Source organism: Struthio camelus, chromosome 2 (assembly GCF_040807025.1).
Source record: "Struthio camelus isolate bStrCam1 chromosome 2, bStrCam1.hap1, whole genome shotgun sequence".
In the NCBI taxonomy this organism is placed as follows: domain Eukaryota; kingdom Metazoa; phylum Chordata; class Aves; order Struthioniformes; family Struthionidae; genus Struthio; species Struthio camelus.
Genome location: NC_090943.1, coordinates 132,237,685 through 132,257,997, shown reverse-complemented (window position 1 = coordinate 132,257,997; position 20,313 = coordinate 132,237,685). Strand labels below are relative to the sequence as shown.

Genomic DNA, 20,313 nt, shown 5'->3' with positions numbered 1-20,313 from the left:
ATATGCCCTTATTATTCAGAAACCCTCAGAAGATGTATTGGTATTTCAGCATTATTTTGTCAAACACGCTATAGAGAGTAAATGATTATTAACACAATTATTCTTCTGTGCTCATAAACAGATGTTAATAAGACATTAAACATATTTGTCCCTGGCTGATGTTTAACATAAATAATTGTGTTAAAACATTTCTGCCACTGTGAATTTTACCTAGCTGTCATAAGAAGGATTTTTAAAATTGGAAAGGCGTGTGTTCCACAAAAACTTGGTATAGTGAGGAACTAGTTTGGAGTTTGTATTACCAGATGCAATACATCATAACTCTGTTGCAAGTTGGAAGAAGGTCTGCCGTTTTAGTATCTCCAGGTTTCTCCAGTTACGTCTCCAGTTTCACGGAACCCAGACTGAAAATGCCTTCCTTAGCAATCGATTAAAAATATAAGCTTAATTCTAACTTCAAGTGATGTAGTAAGTGAAAGCAACTTATCTTCAGCTGGAAAAGAAGTTCAGATGGTTGTAATTACTAAAGATTGCATGCCATTAGATGCAGGCACATAAATTAATTTCCTTTTTTAATAAAGTAATGCCACTGCAGTTATACACAAGCCCTAAGGTAATTGGGTCTAAAACAGAGAAATTCACACAGGAAATGATGGACAAATTACATAGGAGTTGAATGCATGTTTCAGTTGAAAATTAAGAGTTACTAAAAACAATATAGTTATAATCCCCTCAAAGGGCTGAAGCATTTCCTATCTGTGATGATCCGAACAGCAAAAAAGAGTAAATATTCTTTGCTAACAGTATTATTAAGACTGGCTATTTAAGGTGGTAATGTCCAACAAACTGGAGATGGAGAGATGATCTCTAGTTTATAAAAATAATAATACTTTAAATCCTTTTCATCTGTATTTTTGAAAGGGTAATGATCAATCTAACTCTTTCATTGAGAAGAAAAGAGACAGCTAGTGCTCAGGCAAAAATACCTTGCTAAAGCTTATACACCCCTGCTTTGTGAAAAGTCAGGAAGAAAACCCAGTTCTCCTGAGATGCAGTCCTATGACCTATTCACTGGACCATGCTACTTCCCAGGGTACTGTAGTTTTCAAAAAGGCCTGTATGAAGCAAATTTTCATAACCAAAAACAAACCAAACGTCACAGCAAATATTTCGTATGTTAGAAGTTTCATCTGAGGGTTAAAATTAACTTTCATAAATTACTTATTTCCTCATGGATATTATTCCTAGGCTCTGAAAAGTACAACTATTGCTCATAAAAAGTACACCCTGAGGAACAAGATACTTTATTAATTCCTTAAAGGCTTAGCGCATTTGTTTTTAACTCCAGAAAAATCTCGAAAACACTTAAACTAACTGGAGACTCGCTAATGTCAATTCTTCAAGACGACACAAGTTAAAAAAAATCCTATGTGCATGCAATTTCTCTTATGTATTATTACCCAATATTTGAGTCATTTTCACCTCTTAAGCACTTGCACCCTTAACATGATGTGAACTCAACTCTGTAGTAATACATTTTCTCTATTCTTGGCTATTTGAAAGGATTTGTTTTTATCATTTTATTTTAACCTAGTTTATGGTATGATAGAGCAAATTTTATATATTGGGCTTCCAATGAATATTTAAATAGTGTATATTAACATACAGCAGCATAACGAGACCACAATTCTGACTAGGACTTTTTGGGGTACAGCAATAGAAATAAGTAAAATAAATAATAAGCTTATCAAAGAGAAGGCAGCATACCAACTTTAAAACACTGACCTAAAATAAATAATCACAAAATTTGTGAAAGGGGAGAGAATAAACAGGATAATAAATGCTTGATTATGCCTAGTACATTTTAACCTTATAAACAAGATATTAACATGCCAGCAATTAGCTTTACATCTCCTTCAAGAAACTTGGATTTTTGCATTTTTAATAAACAATGTGTTTTGTGTGAAAATATTTGAAACTGTAGATGTACATATATGTAGTGCCTTAACAACCCCTAGTAACCCTCCAAATTCAACCCTGCTCTGTTACCTTGCTGCTGCTCAGTAACGTGGTTACACTAATCACTGAAAAAACACTTTTTCTACAGACTTTTGTGAACAGCTTCCAAAAGATTTGGCATTTTAGTTCATGCTAACCATGTAACTGCTAAGGCGGCTATGAGTCTGCCACCCTGAAATATCATGAAACACAAAACAGGTTGAAGTGAAAACAAATATCCAAAAACAGACACAAAGTTTTATAAAGAAACAAGTGATAGAAATGCAAGGAAGTTATGCTTTATCTACTTAACAGCAAGTTTAAAAGAGCTTATTCTCTCTAACTAATCTGAACATGTCAACACAAACCACCATGAAAACAAAGTCCATTAGGAAAACAGGGCTCTGAACAGAGACATTATGGGATAAGGGGAGTTTTCCAGGGAATATCAAAGACATTGCACAGAGCTGTTGTAGCTAGCTCATGACTGCCTGTTTTTCCAGTATCTGGATGAAAGATAATTTATGAAAAGCTCAAGTAATATTTCTTCTGGCCTGGCATGAACATGAGGTAGGAGAATCAGGACTTACTGAAGAACTTGTGATGTTTCTCAAAAGCAAAAGATGAAGGTTAGCTCTTTTATTAGCTTTTGCTAAAGCCAAAATATTTATCGAGTTCAGTGAGGCTGTTCGTATAAAGTTTGCTTACATGAGTGAAGGTTACAGAATTTGTATAAAGCCCAAAGACACCGCAGGCTAACAGTGGCAGAAAGAGTTCTTGGGAGCAAAACATTTCCTGTAACTTGTATTTCTTCAGTGTATCAAATTCTTCAGTGTATTATTGCTTAAAACTCCCAATTAGGACTAATCCTTCAGAAAAGCTCAGGCTCCAATAGACATCTGAGATAAGAGACTTATGGAAACACTTAACATCTAGTAACTCCCATTTTTCCCACACAGGAGGGGCCGAGTTTTTAAAAATCTGGCTCTTTAGTAGTCCAATGGGGACTACTGCTGACTGCAGAATTACTTAGAAAAAATTAGCCCTAATAGCCTGTTCGTCTAATTATCTTTTTACAGTTTTAGTAAACAGTAACCAAACATTGATTAAGTAAATGTAACCAGCTTAAACCATTTTATACAACAATGAAGAGTAGGTAATCTAATTGTTTATGTGGGACTTCAAAGCAAATTTTTACTACTTAAAGTATCTTGGGTACACAGGAAATTTGAGAAATAAAAGCGTAAGAGTGCTCCTGCTTTATGTAACCAGGTAACTCAGATATTCCATATACTTTTGAAATGTTTCCATTACAGTTCATTTTAAAATAATCCAGGAATGTAACTTTCCAAGTTTCTAAACAGTTCATTTTCAGTTCCACATATATATGCCATTCAGATACAGCGCAGACATTTGCAACGTAAATGAGTTATTGTGCATGCATGATTCCTACATCCTGCACCTCATCATTCATGCGGAAGTCCTGAAATGATCTACTTCTCCAGTACACAGCCTTTAGAGAGCAAAACATTCTTCCCCACAATCACTGCAGTTTTGTGTTCCTCCTCTGATGTGTTTACTTTCAAGTTTCTCCCATCCTTGAGTATTCTCTGTGCAGTTATTGTGGATATTCAGAATACGAAACATTGTACTGAATTTTAAAGACAATCCATGGTTGCATTTTATTATGGACTGCACAATATTTTGCATTTGACTTTACTGTCCAAATATAAGTCAATATATTATAAAACGTAGTCAGTAACATCGCAGTAAACTCCTCTCCAAAATGAGTACGTCAGTCACAAAGCCTCTGGCAAAAACCCCAAAGAGTTAAAGACAGCAAAATATCTCCAGGTTTGCAGTTGATAACTAGGCTCTTTTAGGTAGTCAGATACCATCCTGATGCTGCAGGTATCCAGCTCCAAAATGATCTCACGAAACTGCACGGGCAAAAATGTGGTAAAGGAGCTTCAACAAGGTAGATAGATGTGAAGTAATATATCTAGGGAGAATCGAAACCATGCCTACACAACGCTTTCCTGGGTTGTAACTACCAATTGTACGTTAAGCAGCTTTTAAGTTTTTTTTGACAGGCCTCTGAAATCATCAACTCAATCTGCAGTGGCAACCAACCAAACCAACAAAAGTACTCTTTTCAACTGTGTTTAAACTAAATGTCTTGAAATTGTTGCCACAGGAGGTTTTGGAGGCAGACAATACTGGCAGCTAAAAAAAAAAAAAAAGAGCTAAACAAATTAAAGGACAACATGTCCATTCAGGAATACTAAGAGGTGCAGTCAGGGATGTACCCACTAAAATCCCTAACACAACAGTTGTGGATGCTGGGAGAATGAAAGGGGAACAGACTGAGGAAAATGGCCAGGTTTACGTGCTGTCCCCAAACACAACTCCTACAGCTGCTGTTTTGATACGGACCACTGGTCTGACACAGCAGGGCATTTCCCCTTATCTTTTCTTGCCTGTTAAAATACATGCATTTGAAGTGGATTGGAACATAGGAAAACAGGTGAGCAGAAATAGAAGCCGATCTCTCACTGTTGCTTCAGTAAATTCAAAAAAAAAAAAAAAGGCAAGACAAATCACGTCTCCCTTCTGGTTCCTTATGCCAACACTAGCACAACCATTCCATCTTCAGACAAAATAATTTCTAGGAGCTGCTATTTCAGTTCCTACCATATATTTGAAGAGAATTTCAAAGCAGAAGGTTTGACAGAACACTGAAACATCTTCGACTATCCCAGTAAACACAGAATAAATCTGAAAGCTCTTCTTTACGCCTTTGCATAGTAAAGCCAAATTAGTACTCTATCAGCAACTGCAGCTTAGTCTGTGGAACTTGATTGTTACATATACATACTATATATATATGTATACTTATATGAATTTTGTTGAGATTAGAAAGTATAAATTCTTCTAAAATCCAATGGGCATAGATCAGAGGTGAGTGTACAGGGCAACTCGATGATGTGGGGGAAAAACAGAAACAGGAGAAAGGTAAGAGAGGGAGGAAGTTTAAAAACTATTCATCTTCAGCACTGCATAATTATAGTATCCATTGGCAAATACTGTTAGATGAAGACATTAAATGCTGTAATTGAATTAGATTTTTATTTCTTAAATTCTATCAAAGACGCTTAGAACTTCTGGATGCATGTTTGTCTCAAAATCAACATGAAGAGAAATACCTGCACATGATTTATCGTGTACTGAATTGCTTTGGCTGTCAAAATAATTACCTGACATACCACTCATTTGTATAAACTACTAAACACTAAATGAAAAAAGAATGAGTGTGAATTCACACATTTCTGTAGAGCTGACAGACATTTCACTCACAAGAACACGTTTATTCCTAATTTTTTCAAGTCTCAACACTATTTGGTGGAAACATGGTGCATTTTCTGTGTCTTAATGATTCCCCCTTGTTTACGATATACTCTTTTTTTTTTTTTTCTGTGTGTGAGAGATTACTCCTTTGTGGTAACCATCTTCAATAAATGGAATGCTGATCTTGGTAAAGGCAGAATTTGGAATAATGCCAACATTAAAAACAGTTGATCAAAAACAAGGACGTTGTTATTTCACTTCCTGAACACTGCAACACGGATCCAATACTGGGCATAGGTACAGCTAAACTACATGTATGATTTTAAATTTAGTTATAACACCATGTGCTCAGTAAGTTACAACACAAGTAACTTAATGGACAACTGTCTACATCAGCATTCAGGAGAATTCATATTGCTATAGTTTATAAAACATCTTGAAATTTTAAAGCCAACTGTAACTAAAACTAAGTCAGTACATGAAATTTCAGCTCATTGCTATCATAAATAAGAACAGTTTAAATATGCTAAATAGACAAACACCAATTTAAATTATTCCTGTAATATTTCAGATAGATACCTAAATGCCCAAACATTTTGGATCATGCTATGCAAACATAATACAAAGAGGTGACAACACAGGCTGTATTTGCAAATACCTATATTTATCTCATAAAAGCTGCATATTTCTCAAAGTTGAATTATTGTTCTCTATAAACACGTGTTGAGTGGGACAATGGCTGTGTGCTAATATTTAAAGTCTGACAAATTCCCGTGGAAAAAAATAAGTAGGAAAAGTTACTGCCTTGGTACACTTACTATGTAATCCTTAAACTTAAAAGGTAGTACTGTGGGCTTATGCACTGCATCTGCTTGTGCAGAAGACTGTCCCTGCCACTTCCAAGAAAATGAATAGCTCTGAATATTAAAAATCACAGCATTCTTCTACTCTCTCCCCGCCTCCCCAAGGAAGCATAACATTGTTGTCCTATCAAACTGTGAATCTGATAGTTATAGTCTACTGAAATTACCCCAGGTCTAAACTTCACTAGCTCCAATTAAATGTATTTTTTCTAAATATTGGATGCTGCTGCTTTAAAACTATTGACAAATTTCTGCTTCACAGCATCTGCATTTCCTTGTTGAATGATATGTTTCCATTGTATAACTTGCATTCTAGCCTCGAATACGCTAGAATCCATTTGGATGAAAAGCGCCAAATGAGTAATAGCTATTAAAATTTCCAGACCAAAACAAAAACAAAACCCACATCAAGGCAGAGTTAAGGCTGAAAGGGTATATCAGTTACTTAAGGAATAAAGCATAATGGCATATTGTATAAAGCATGTTATAAATTATCCTAAAAGTAAACATTCCAAAAACCCAGGAAACTCAGGCTTAAGGATAAAAACTTAAAAGAAATCCAAACATATTGAATTATTGAAATGCAGTACGAAGCCCTCCAAAACAAACTTAACTCAGCCCTGCAGCGGAACCATGTTGTAAGCCAACAATTATGATGAATTGATTTTGGTATCTGTGGCCCTAAGTTAGGCTAACTTGTATTGCAGAGATACAGATTTTCTATTTTCTTCCTCGGCATGCAACAAGTGAATATGACAGCTAATAGAAGGGGGGCAGGAAAAAAAAATAATGCTATGTAAACCTACTGTCAGTTTCACAGTGGAATATGTAAAGATATAAAACGTTCATCCTAATTGTGAAGCTACAAGTAAAATATTGTTGTATCATGCCTGAATGCTCACGTGCTTGGTTCTCAGTGTGAGAACCAGTCTGCTGGACCACTAAAACTGAATTCGTAACGGCTCCATTAGATTTGAGAACTTCTTAATGGTTAAGATAATGTGATTTCAATTCTTAAAATTAAATGTAGGAATGAAAATCTGAGAAACAAATTTCTTATACTGTGCATAGATTACCTATCTAATCTAACTGACTGAACAGAACTTTTCTATGGAACAGTAAGAAAATGAGTAAGAGAAGACAAACGTTTGCCAAAAAAATTTAACCCCCAAAACACTCACTCATTTTTAAAATTGTTTTATTGCAGACAGATGGTAGAGATAAATATCTAAGAGCAAAAACCAGTAAGTCATATTTATTTTTCTTCTGGAACAATTCTCCAAATTGGTTGTGTTTCATGATAAAGAACAAAAAGTTACACTACATTTCAGACCATTTTGTTCTTTAAAAACTGGTCAAACAGGTGGGAAATATTAAAGTACTACAAATTAAATGAATAATTTTCCACTCCAGCTTCGTTTCCCAAATTGAACAAGTCCAAGCGAAACAAACCATGGCTTTTTCTGCTTTGGAGATGTGTATCAGCTGGTGATGCATTTCAAGCTATATTAATTTGATTAAAAAGTTTATCCTTAATAACCTGAGACATCAATCCATGTATAGCTTCTATGGTGGTCTTGCAGCTGAAAAACAAGCATAAATTCAATGTTGGCTAAACACTGAACTAAACTGTCATTGCATTTGAAGATATTCAGCTGTTTTGGAAGTGCAGGGTGCCCATAACCCCATGAATCTTCACAACTGTCCAGAAATGAGAAGTCACATACAGCAATTTAGCCATTGTTGCCAATAACTTTTTGTTATTTAAAAACCAAACTGACAAGCATTGTACATACAAAGACCAATTGCAGAAGGCTTCTTTGTCTAAGAGTTTAGGACATCTTACATGAACAACAGAAAGTGAGTTTTGTGGTCATCTGAATAAACGGTTCCAAAAAATTCCTGGGGGAAGAGAGCTCTGAACTTTTTTCAATATTTGAAGGTTCTCACTGTGCTCCACCTTATCTCCTTTGCCCAACATGAGGTAACTAGTGCACGGTAACCACAGCTCCCCTGAGAAACTTACAGATGACATTAAGGGAAGAGTTTATAGACCTAATCAGTTATTAGTCAACATGTGTAATATGTACGTTCAAAAGAACAGCAGAGAAGAATCTGGTTGATCCAGTTTTCATTCGATGTGCCTGGCTTATGGGGATGTAGTGTCAAACTAATACGTAAACATGTCTCAAAACAGAATATACAAATGTGAAAGATAACGAGCCCTGAAGGCACGAACAACAGGGACAAATTACTACTGCACAAATCAAGGATTCCTAAGCAGGGAAGGGAGCCAGCTTGAAGTACAACTTGGCTAATGCAAATGGATTCTTAGGTAACTGCTCTTAGTGACATATATATATATATATACACATCAGAACAGAAGATGTCATGTAGCCAACTTTAAGTAAGCTTGATACTAATGCCCTTCCCCCCCCCCCCGTAAAACAGGTACATCTAACTAGGACAACTATTCAGCCTTCAGCAAACTCTTAGTAACCTTTTTTTTTTCCAGGATAATTTAGGAATTGCTGAATCAATTGTTGGCTGCACCAGTCAATGCATTAATGAATTAATGGCTGCACCAGTCTACTATTGGCTGTTCTCTTCTCTTAGGACAGGTTATTACCCCCAAAAAAGTAAGCATCTGTACAAGTGTGTCAGTAGTTCTGTAAGCAAGTATTTCATGGGAGCAGATATAACCACAAATGCACACATGTTTGAAATTTAATCACATTAGAGAAGAGTGCCGCCTCCTTTGTGAGAGCTGGGTGGCCTGCGTGACTTTGGGCATTGGGTACCACTGTTCTAAAAGATTTCAATTCAGCAAGAATTAATTCAGGGACAAACAGTAACCTCTATTACCCAGGAAAGCAGAGCTGATGACAACAACAACCTCTTCCAGTTCTGTAATTTAGAAATTAAATACTAACAGTGACTGAATAAAAACAGAAAAGACAGAGATCTAGAAACACTGCAAGAGACAGTACAATAGGATGACCCGAGAAGCTAAAGATGCTATTTCACGTCTTAGAATAACTGTGAGTATGTGAGAATAACTTGAAATTAAAATGCTGTCAATGATTTGTGACACCAAACAGCGATCAAAACCAAAGGTGAAACCTGTTGGCAACTTGATCCTTCTAGCGTCTTTAAAGCATTGCTATTGTAAACATTTCACCAGCAGAAGGAGCAAAGAGCACTTTTAGGAACTGGGAGGTATCACTTACAAGGATAAGCAATAGTGTTACCTCCACTGCAAGCACTTACTGAAACTAAAGTAGTCTAAATGGGTTTTAACTTCTACAAAACAAACAAAAAAACCCCACAATCCACCCTTCTCCCCCACCCAACTCTATCGTGTTAGTTAACAAATTATAAAAGCTGTTAGCTTCTCAGAATAAGGAAACAAAAGCACAGAACATGCTAGCACAACTTGGATTCTATTTAACAATGACCATATTATACTTGCACGTATTCTTCCACTGCTCACTGAGAAGCAAAAGGCTTGTCCAACACAGAACAGTTTCTGACTCCGGCTCTTTAGATATGTGCTCAAGTGAGTCATACTGAGCAAGAACTTCCTACATTTGCCTAACGTGTCTGTAAAGTCACTTGTTTAAAAATGAATCTTTTCCACACAAGATGTCTTTTAACTTCTGCCTTCATTTACAGATCATTAAACTCACCACTCATCCAGTACCTCAAAAATCACAACTTAAGTCATTACCAACATGAGATAAAAATTGAATGAATACAAGAGATCTGTTCTACTTATCAGGATAAAAGGATGAAGAAGAGGGCCAGAAATCTCCAAATCTGAAAAGCAGAACATTTCTGATCTTACTGAACTTTTGCAGTCGGCTCCAACTGATTTTACAGAACAGTTCCTTATTGAACAGAATTATATCTCATTCTGAACATTCCTAAAATGCATGCAGGTGAGTCTTGTGTAGTCCTGTCTTCTCCACAGGTGGACCTGAGATTGCACTAGCATGTATTTTAGTGCAGTACTTCCTAGTCTTCAGAGTCTGGAATTTGCCAAATCAGTGTTAAGCCCAAGATACTGTGTGACTTCTACTGGACAACCACCCTTTGTTAAAAAGATACTACTTGGAAAAATAGTGATTATATTGACCTTCTAACCAGACAGATCAGTCTTAAAACTATTTATTGGGAGAGTGATGTGAAAATTAGGGAAAAGCAACCTATGTTCACTTTTATATTTCAAAGTGAAAAAAAAAGCTAACTATCAGCAAATATATAAAGAACACTAAGGGGATACTCTATGACTTTTTTGAAATAATGCTCTATACCCAGTGATAGTAAAGTTCGTTAACTGATAACAGCAACTATTTGCAGACAGGGTAGCTAAATACAAAGGCCAGAATTCTTGCAACAGGCAGCCTAAAAAAATGTTTCCTCTTTTGTAGGGAAATGGATGTATTAAGAAATATGAAAAAGGGCGTTCTTAATTTTTAAATGAATGAAAGTATTACTCAAATGCAAATTAAACTGATCAGACTGTCAGGACTAGGGTTTAGCACATAATTTTAAGAACTAATTTAATTTACAGTTATTCTAAACCTGATTAACCACATACAAATGTGCTATTTTCTAGCAAGGCTACCATTTTGCATTTGACAAAAAACATTTTTTGTTTGCTTTATACTGGTGGAACTTAACAGGGATTTTTAGTTTAATAAATCAACTCTAGTTCGTAGTTTATTCTGGAAAATAAATAGTGAAATGTCCTTGCAGGGTTAATATATGCAAGATTTTCTTAATTTCTCAAAAGTAACAGATGATGTGTTTTACTTCGAGTGCCTTGTTTCCACCTACAATCTTGGTAGGTTAAAATTGGTAGATTACAATTACAGCCTTGAAAATAAGAGTTTAAAATCAAAATGATAATACTTTTTACCATGAAGAACACAGGGGTGCATTATCTTACCTATCTCTTGTTGCTTTAGCAAGTTTGTCTTCCGATTTCTTATCGTGAGTCTCTAAACCCAACATGAAACTGCCCCGTCCAAGCTGAGCTTCTGACTGTTCTAATTTTTCAGACAAATCAAAGACTTGGCCGGTGGTGTAGTCAGCATTCTTACAAGAAAGCAAGCAATAAACATATTGAATTCTAAGTTATAAATCCATATTATTATGTGTATACAAAAGAAGCAAGTAACATCTGAAAACAGCCTGAAAAGTCTGTAATACTGCAGATTTTTACAGTTTAAGTACTACTGAACATGAGAGTGGTAATTAAGCCTAATTCATTTCTCTGAATGCCTGGGAACAGAATTTGAACAGCTACGAAATACTCAATAGTTAAATCATGACATAGGTGCTCTTCATTACTTTCTACCCAACCCCTAAGCAATGCAATAAGATAGAATAAGTGAAATCCAGTTGTTTTCAACTAAGAGAAATGGTACAAAATTGACTTCTGCAGAGGGAAGTTTTTGATGCTTAGTTGTTACTTTGAAGGTCTACCTGTATTATTTCTGTTGCAACTTCATTTCAACAGTTCCAGTTGTTAGATATTAAAAAAAAAAAGAGATAGCAATTGTTTACTTATTCAATGCTATTATTTTAAGCCATACTATTCATTACAGTGTTGTAAAAGGATACAAGGTTAAAAGGCGTTTAAGAAAAACACAAAATTATACAGAACTCAGCAAAATTATACATAACAAGTCACCCCAACCTTCTATTTTTAAGGGGCAGACATAAGGAACATTTAAGTATTTCTGGTTAGGAGCACAGTCCTTCATTGTTCAAATCTGACATGTAGAACCTTAATGTGGGATCTAAATTACCTATTCATGTCCTATTAAGCATTTTACAGTAGAGGGTCTGGCTTCTAGCACAGGTGAATTAAACATGCACTTGATAGCATACTGTGGTACTTACAGTAAGTAAACTAGAAGAACTCAGAGTGTTCACCCAGTATTTGTTCCACAAAAGCTCAAGCAATTTACGATCCAAAGAGGATTTGAAGTAAGAGACTTCTAAAGCATAATACCTTTAAAAGCAAACATGCAAACAAAGTAAGCTTCCAATTAAATACATCTTGTTTGGATGGGAGCTAAACACCCAAATTAGATGCATCTGAAAAAATCCTTATCTTTAAAAATAAAGAAAGGAAATATCTTTAAAAACTCAAAGCACAGAACAAGAAAATTACCATCAGTTTCAGTTCTTACTCTAAAATCTTTTCCGTATTTAAAACATAGCTTTAATATAAGTTTAAGTAAGCCCCTCTTCCTTTACTGCTGTACTCTACTTAAGAGACTGATAGTGCATTTATTATTTTCTTAACCTCTTGTACAATGCAATGATGCCCTGCTCCGTGGTTGAGATCGTTAGTACTGTAATAGTTGTTACTTTTATTTACAAAATTACGATCATCTATCACCTCTAATTAAATTTAGAGTGTTTGATAATGGTAAATGTTCAAAATGGCAAAATAATCTTACGTTTTACCACACCTTTTGAAAGCCAGTTTTACAGGTGTTATAGAATTCACAAAAGATGACAAAGCAGACAGAAGGCTGAACTACACGAAGTGATCAGCGGAGGTGAATTACAGTGACAATAATTAAAGAACCATGTGACGTGTAATTTTGGTTAGGAAATTCTTCAGCAGTGTCTCAGTAATTAATCCTATTATCTCTTCATTTCTCTGGAAAGTTATTGTATTTGGAATTTCTACACTAAATTCCGCCCGAGATTAACAAAATGCTTTAAAATCTACCAGCATATCACATTTCAGTATTTCTGTGATAGAACAAAATAAGAGTACTTCATCTGCTAAGAAAAATGAGATACTAAGTCAGGTACTCTTCAGAGAAATGTGTGGCAGATTCAAAATTAGAAATCCAGGTTACTTGAGAGACAATACAATGGACTTACTCAAATAGATTAAACCAAAGCAATGTCCATTTAAATACAAATGGAGAAAAGCTATGTGTGTATACAAGTCAATGATTAGAACCCGGATAAAATTCAAAGACTAAGAAACATGATAAAGCTCCATTCTGAAAGCACTGGAAAATCTTAAGAGAGCTGAAGGATTAGATTTAGGATCTAGGATTTAGATCAAGATTTAGCCTTAACTTAGCAGTTTTGCATTAGGCATTGAACACCAATTGAAAGAGAGAAGTTTGACTAAGATTACCCAAACTGTTATTATGAAGCAATTAGTAGTGGCTGGCATCGCCTGACAAACAGGATCACCATTCAAGTAAAGAAATAGAGCCACAAGCCCCTAAAATTTAAATTCTAAGCCAGATCACCATACTAGTGAAAGGACACCACCACTCTACTCTTTTGCACTACCAGTAATTCTTTAACTTGACAAAATTCCGGTTCTACTTCCATCTCTTTTCCTAACTGCTTTATTTTCTAGAAAAGACAGGACAATATTTTCTATAAAGTTTAGATGAAAAGAAGTGACTTGTAACAGAAGTCAGCTTATGGAAGCCAGCTTACTGAGATGGACATCATGATGGTAATTATTAAGCACTTCTGACCAAAGGGGGGAAAAAAAAAACAACCCATAAATGAACTCTCCCAAACTGACCACTTCTTAAAAAGAAAAGAAAGAAAAGGTAAAAAGTGTCCTCCTCCGATGCATGTAAGTGTGGGTTTAGGCGCAATGCCAGATGTACAACGAATACTCTGAAATGACAGGAACATTAAAGTTCCACAAGGATTTCTGTCCAGCTACTGTCCTGGATTTTTCTCAAATTGGTTTGGAAAATCAATTCCCAATTGAAAATTTTAATTTCTTCATCTCTTCAGGGTCAGACTTTGCATACAACTGTACTTGCACTGAAGAGCAGTTCTCCAAGCACCGAAAACATGAAAACACTAGGTACAGAAGTACTATTAAAGAATATATTAGGTACAGCCTACATGATACACTGGCATCCACGAGATCTTCAAGCATTATTCTGCATACAGATGCTTAAGCTGTAGCGTTTGTCAAGTATCTGAAGGTAGACCTGAAACCAGGCTCTGTTACTGAAAGAAGCAGTCCCACTTTTCCTTGGCTGCCCTTTCAAACACTGTGTCTCCACCATCTGTCCCTGCTTTCCACCCCACCTTAGCTGCACGAGCAAGAATGTGTGTGCTGTCATAAGGCTGACCAGCAGAGAAAAAGCCGTAATTCTTCCCATTGCTGATGTTATCCATGAAGCAGCTCCTCTTTCCAATCCCATCAAAGATGGAAAGAATATTAATAGCATGGAAAAACTGCACAGTCACACGACTGTGATGCAGGAAAAACGAAATGCACTGCACTTGCTACTGCTCAGAAAAGCAACCAGATTTCAGTCTCCCCAGCCCTGCTGCTATATCTGCATCTGACCCTTTCCTCTCCGCACTAAGAAAGCGCCACTACTTAAAGGTGTTCAAAAACTAACTGCTGAAGCTTCTAGCCACGTTCACCTTCATCATTAAAGCAGTTGTCCCTTAAAACACTTCCTGATAAATAACAGTTAAGTAACGCTTTTCTGCAAAACCAAGTGCTAAGGCAACAAAGAGCTTTAGGATTTGAGACACTCCAAGAAATACACTCTGTCATGCTGAAACACTACGCTAAACACAAAAATTGAGAACTCGCGCTAAAGATAGTATTTTTTAAGTTACTTACTGTTTACAGTGTACACCAAAGTCTTCTATTTTATTAAGCGGAATAGTCTGGTATTCAGATGGACCTTCATCTGGAGGCTTATAGCCCTAAAAAATTAAACAAAGAGCAGAAATAACAGAGTAAGTTTGGGATTTTTTTAATGTCTAAGTTGTTTGAAAGCTCTTCACAAAACTTCTCAAGATAACTATTTTCTAAAGGAAAAAGTAGCTGGAATTCAGAATTTTCTTGGATCTCAGATTTAAATTTGGCTTTACTAACAGTCATTACATATCCAGATCTATTAAAAAGCATGTTGGAAGCAAACTGGCGGTCACAGTTCAGCTTTTTTAAAAAGGTAAAATGTTTTCAAGTTATCATTAGATCAAGGAATGAAAGAGCATAGAGCTAAGACTATCCATTCTTCGAAGCGATTTCAGTCCTCTTCTGGGGGAAGACAGAAAGCATGAGAAGAGACAGGAAATACACACGCCTTAGAATATGCCCTGTGAATATCTTCAGATACTTTGGTCATTAGTTTAGCCAAGACGGTGCTCCTCACAGCTAATGAGTTGGCAAGAATGCCCACAAACCACTGCAAGGACTCCCTAAAAACATCCTAATGTGCATGTTCTAAGAAGAGTTTGCTTTTGCAGCTCAGGATTCTTCTCCCTGACCAAAATTCTGAAAGTATTTATAAGGTGGTTTTGCCCAGAGCAGTGAACATTCCTTTGAATCGGAAAGTGTTTTAAGAAGATCTCTTGTGTATTTGCAACACAAAAATAATGCTTGAACGCATTTGGGAACCTCTCACACATGTTTTTGTTAATTACAGTTTTATTTGGCTGTCAGACTGAAGTTCTTGAGGAGTCAATAACTGGAAGCCTGAAGGATACACCTGAACTTTATTAGAACAAAATTAAATGACATATTTATATTTCTGTCAGAAATATAAATGTAAGACCGCGTTTGGATATTTGCACAATTTCCTCGTTTTCAGCCTAACTCTTCCATATTGTTTAATTCTATATTTTTATTTTTGTATGTTATTTATTCAAAAAATTCACATTATTTACTTGAAAGAGTTAAGTAGGAAATTTTGAATCTTGCCTTTCTCTAGTGAAAAGCAGATTATAACATATAAAACATATAATTGAACTTAGTATTAGGTCTAAAAAACAATAGAAGAATTAACATTAACCTGTTTTCACGAATGTCAAGTAGAACTATATCTGTTAAAAGCTGCTATATCAATCTCCTATAATTTTAGGATAGCTCCAATATCTAGACAGTCTATGTGATTTAATACTGCCAAAAATCTAGGCAAAAAAAAAGCAGTCCACTTTTCTAAATGTAATCAATATGCAAAGACACAAAATAATCTGTACGTCAGCATGTCTTTCTTTTACTATGAATAATGATATACAGTATAGCAAAGCAGGTCAAACTGTCCAATGATCCAACTGCAGTAATCTCTGGAGATGGGAACTAATCAATCACTTAGTTAAAGAAAGTTTAGTGGTCTTGCCCTAGATAATTTTAACTAGTTAAGTATTTACCTTAGGATATGTCCTAAATGCTCCAAGATTTACTTTTCCAGCAGATATTGTTCTTGTAGGATCAATCTGTAGAAATACAGAGAATGTTTTTTTTTATATACGTATTTGGTGAATTATTACAGGAATAAGTTAGCTTTACAGTAATTGTATTTCAGAAACATAATCAGTGCACAGTGTATTATTCTTGCCATAAACACTACTTTTTCAGTTCGCATCTGAGTAAAAAGATGGGAATATTAGAGTTTTCTATGGACCATTCTTCAAACTCGTTTCCCCTGTTTCCCAAATACTTTAAGAAATTGCACTCAGAGCAATCAACAAACCGTAATAAAAAATTTGCACTTTTCTCATCTCCAGGGGTTATGAGATAAGTGTGCAATCTGCTGTATTTCATAGTAGAGACAGGAAACTAACGTAGGACTCTCCTTGATAACACATTTACTAGCAGATTGTTTAGTTTTAAACGTAACAAACTAACAACAAAAACACCCAAGGAAAGTGTTCTGAATCCATGAAATTACATCATAACATAGGAGAACTCACATAGCAAAAATACTTCCTAAGACTGATTTACCCTTCTCTAACGTAATTTTATGATCAGAGTTATACTCCTTTACTCTGTCTCTTTGATTAATCTACTTCTAGCACATTAATCTCTTTGTTTTAAAATATGATCTGAAGCCTGGAAGACATGGAAAGGCCCAACGAGTTTTTCAGAAGATTTCTTCTTCAAAGATACCTTTCCTAACATCTACTCATACTATGCCAATGATTTCATTTTGAAGGCATTTTAATTTGGCTTGGTTCTATTATACAGAAAAGACAACTAGCAGAATAAAAAACCCAGAATTTTTCATCTATTCCAGAAGGCTGAATCTCGATTGTTCAGTAAATTTTTTTGAAAAATTATCAAGCAGAACTTAAAGAGCAGCATATAAATTTCAGCAGAACTACAACATCTTGACTGATGCAGCAAAGCTGGCCTCAGTGAACAAATGCTACTGTTCTGACCAGCGTATGGCCAGAAAAGCAAAACGGGTGATACCAGTTTAAGATTGGGATCTTTTCTGCATCATTCTTCCATCATGCAGAATACACGCTCTGAAAACATTAACCACCAGAAATCTGAAAATAATTCCCTCGTCAACATAATTTGCTACCCAGTTTTACCGTGCTTATTGAATGGTTAAATTAACTATCAGCCAGTACTTACAACGACTGCTACAAAGGGTTCTTGAAACTGCTGATTAAGCATCTGAGTACTGACATCGATCCCAGAGAGCCAGCAGCCATAGCCAGGGTGACTGTGATACCAGCCAATGGCATTTTCTAGACGGCCAACCTAACAGGAGTGAAGGAAAAGAAATCCATAGTGTGAAATGCTTCCATCCTGTAAGTAACAGCTGCCCTCTATTGGGCCTCCCAGCAAAATACAACATGGCAAGAGGATAAAAAAGAATACATAAATAGCCTAAGTATTAAATGCACAACTTAGGCTGCAAAATTATTTTCTACAAACCATGTAATCTGTATTAGCATTCTGTGTTATAGCTACTACCACAAAACAAAGAAAACCAACTCCAAGGAGCCAGTAACTCTTTTTCTAATGATAACTGAAGTACAGAACAGATCCCTCATGGTGAGATGAGAGGCAAGCTGAGACTCTTCATCATGGAAAAAAAATTTCATTGGGAGGACGTGACACAAGTATAAAAATCTCATATCTCATAGCGTATGTCAGTAGAGAATGAAAGTTTATTATTTACCACAGTAACACACCTCAGAGGCATACTGCGAGCTCATTCGTAGTTTTAAAAATAATAAATTGAAAAATACATACTTCCAAACACCAATACGACAGCATTCATTGCAAAACAATGGTATGAAGGCCAAACGTTAGATTTGATAGATTTGGGGGGACTGGAAAAATTATCAGCATAAGTTTCCAAATAATGCCGTGGCTACATCTACAAATTCTAGAAGCAAAAAACCAAACCAAAACCAAAACCAAAAAAACCCCCACAGAATGAAATCCTGCTGCACCTTTTTATTCTGTTCCTCGTTCAAAAATCTCTTACTGACTGCTGAATACTGGGTCAAATGAACTTTTGACATGACCTCATGTATCTATTTTAAAAAAAAATCTTTAAACATATCAACCTCTGAAATACGTTTACTCTTTGCTTACATTACGATCCAATCTAACTCACACTTATTTTAAAATCTTTAATTGTATATAAAGTACGAACAGAAGTACAACACTCTAAAATAACCCAAATACTATCCTCTTGTCTTCAGAGAACAGGGAAGACACCTCTAATTTTTACAGAGTTAGAATACTTTGGAATTAAAGAAAAACCAAATGGTGAACCGGGTCTACAACTATTTGGACAGTTAGAATAATTTATGGGATTCACAGTTAGCTTATTCATAGGACAGGAATGCCTAGCACTATCAGGAGGAAATCCCATGTGCCATGCTGGTTTCTAGACCAGCCACAGAGCAGATTCCCATTTCTGTTACTCTTCTGCATGTGAGAATTTTACTGCATGCTCAGGCTTAACATGACTTCAGTCTTTGAGAACACGGTGAGAAAGAGCAGACAGGCACTTCGCAGTAATTAATCTTATCAGAGTCAGTCTATTCAACATTTCTTAATTATAAACCTGGATAATTAATTGCCACTGACACTTTATTTATTCATTGGTATTTTTCTTCATAGACCCGTTCTCTTTTTTATTATGGAAGACAGCAGAGTGACTGTGTAGGAAGACTTTAGAAAGCAAGCAAGTATGAAAAAATATCATTCCCCTGTTCTACAAGTAATAAGTAGCTGTGATACGTAAACAATTTATATTTAATTTTGTATACTGCTTTTAGAAATCACTATTATATCAGTTATTTTAGAAGCATGCTCCCTCCTTATTCCATTCGCAAGCCACCAGCTGCAAGCTGCAGCCATACAAACACTTCCTGAGTGATGAAAATCAAGATGAAGGAAAACATACTCAAGTACCCGACAGCCTATTCTAAGATGGGAAAATAAACGTGAAAATGAAAAAGCTATATCAGAAAGTTTGCATCGGATAGTTTTCTGATCCCTGTTTTGAGCAGAAACACTGTAACTGGGCAGCCACTTTATCACATGAGGCAGCAGAAGGGCCTCCAAAACTCAGATGCGCAGAATACATTACCCGAATAGCTTACGACAGGATCTGTGACGACCTCACAGGGGACACAATACCCCGCACCACTTCTTTTTACCTGCTTTGCGTTCTCGATGTAGGCAGCCATGTACTCGTAGGCAGCCGCCTGGGCATTGACGCGGGTCTCCGTGCCCTCCACGGGCAGGGCGAAGCTGTCCATGATGATCATGGTTTCCCCGTCCACCTTGCCCAGCATGAGCCCCATCACCTCCAGGTTGCCGCCCGACCTGGCGTGCATCACCATCTTGAGCAGTGCCAGTGCCGAGATCTTGCAGTACTTGAAGTAATGGTGGCTGCAAGAGAGAGGCCGCAGAGGCGCTCAGGGCCGTACTGGGGCCGGGACCGACCCCCGCCTCGCCCCGGGCCCCGGGCCCTCGCCGCCCGCCCCACGGCCCAGCCCGGCCCGGCCCGGCCCCGCTCTCACTCTTTGGTCCAGGGCTTGGCCGCCAGGATCTCCTGCTGCTGCTTGCGGTCGTATTTGTAGATCTCGTCGATGCTCTGCGCCTCCTGCATGTTGTTGGCCAGCTCCCACGTCTTCTGCGCCATCCCGCTGCCGGAACCGCCGCCGCCGCCACCTCCGCTGCCCCCCGCCGCCGCCGCCATGGCCCCGCGCCGACCCGGCCCCCGCCGCGACCAACCGACGCGGGGGGAGGCGGCCGAGGCAGGTGGTACGGTCCGCGCAGGCCCGGCCCGGCCCGGCCCGG

The 20,313-nt window shown here is 36.9% G+C and overlaps 1 protein-coding gene across 1 annotated transcript; it reads right to left on the bottom strand.

The window, feature by feature from the left end:
• Window positions 1-7,390: 7,390 nt before the first annotated feature.
• On the bottom strand, window positions 7,391-20,285 carry COPS5 (COP9 signalosome subunit 5). The gene is made up of 8 exons (XM_009668392.2): window positions 20,034-20,285; window positions 19,668-19,902; window positions 17,617-17,745; window positions 16,404-16,469; window positions 14,869-14,954; window positions 12,123-12,234; window positions 11,164-11,312; window positions 7,391-7,792 (listed from the first exon to the last, which is right to left on the bottom strand). Exons 1-8 carry the CDS (start codon window positions 20,210-20,212, stop codon window positions 7,708-7,710), a joined length of 1,041 nt encoding a protein of 346 aa, XP_009666687.2. The 5' UTR covers window positions 20,213-20,285; the 3' UTR covers window positions 7,391-7,707.
• Between the last annotated feature and the right edge of the window lie 28 nt (window positions 20,286-20,313).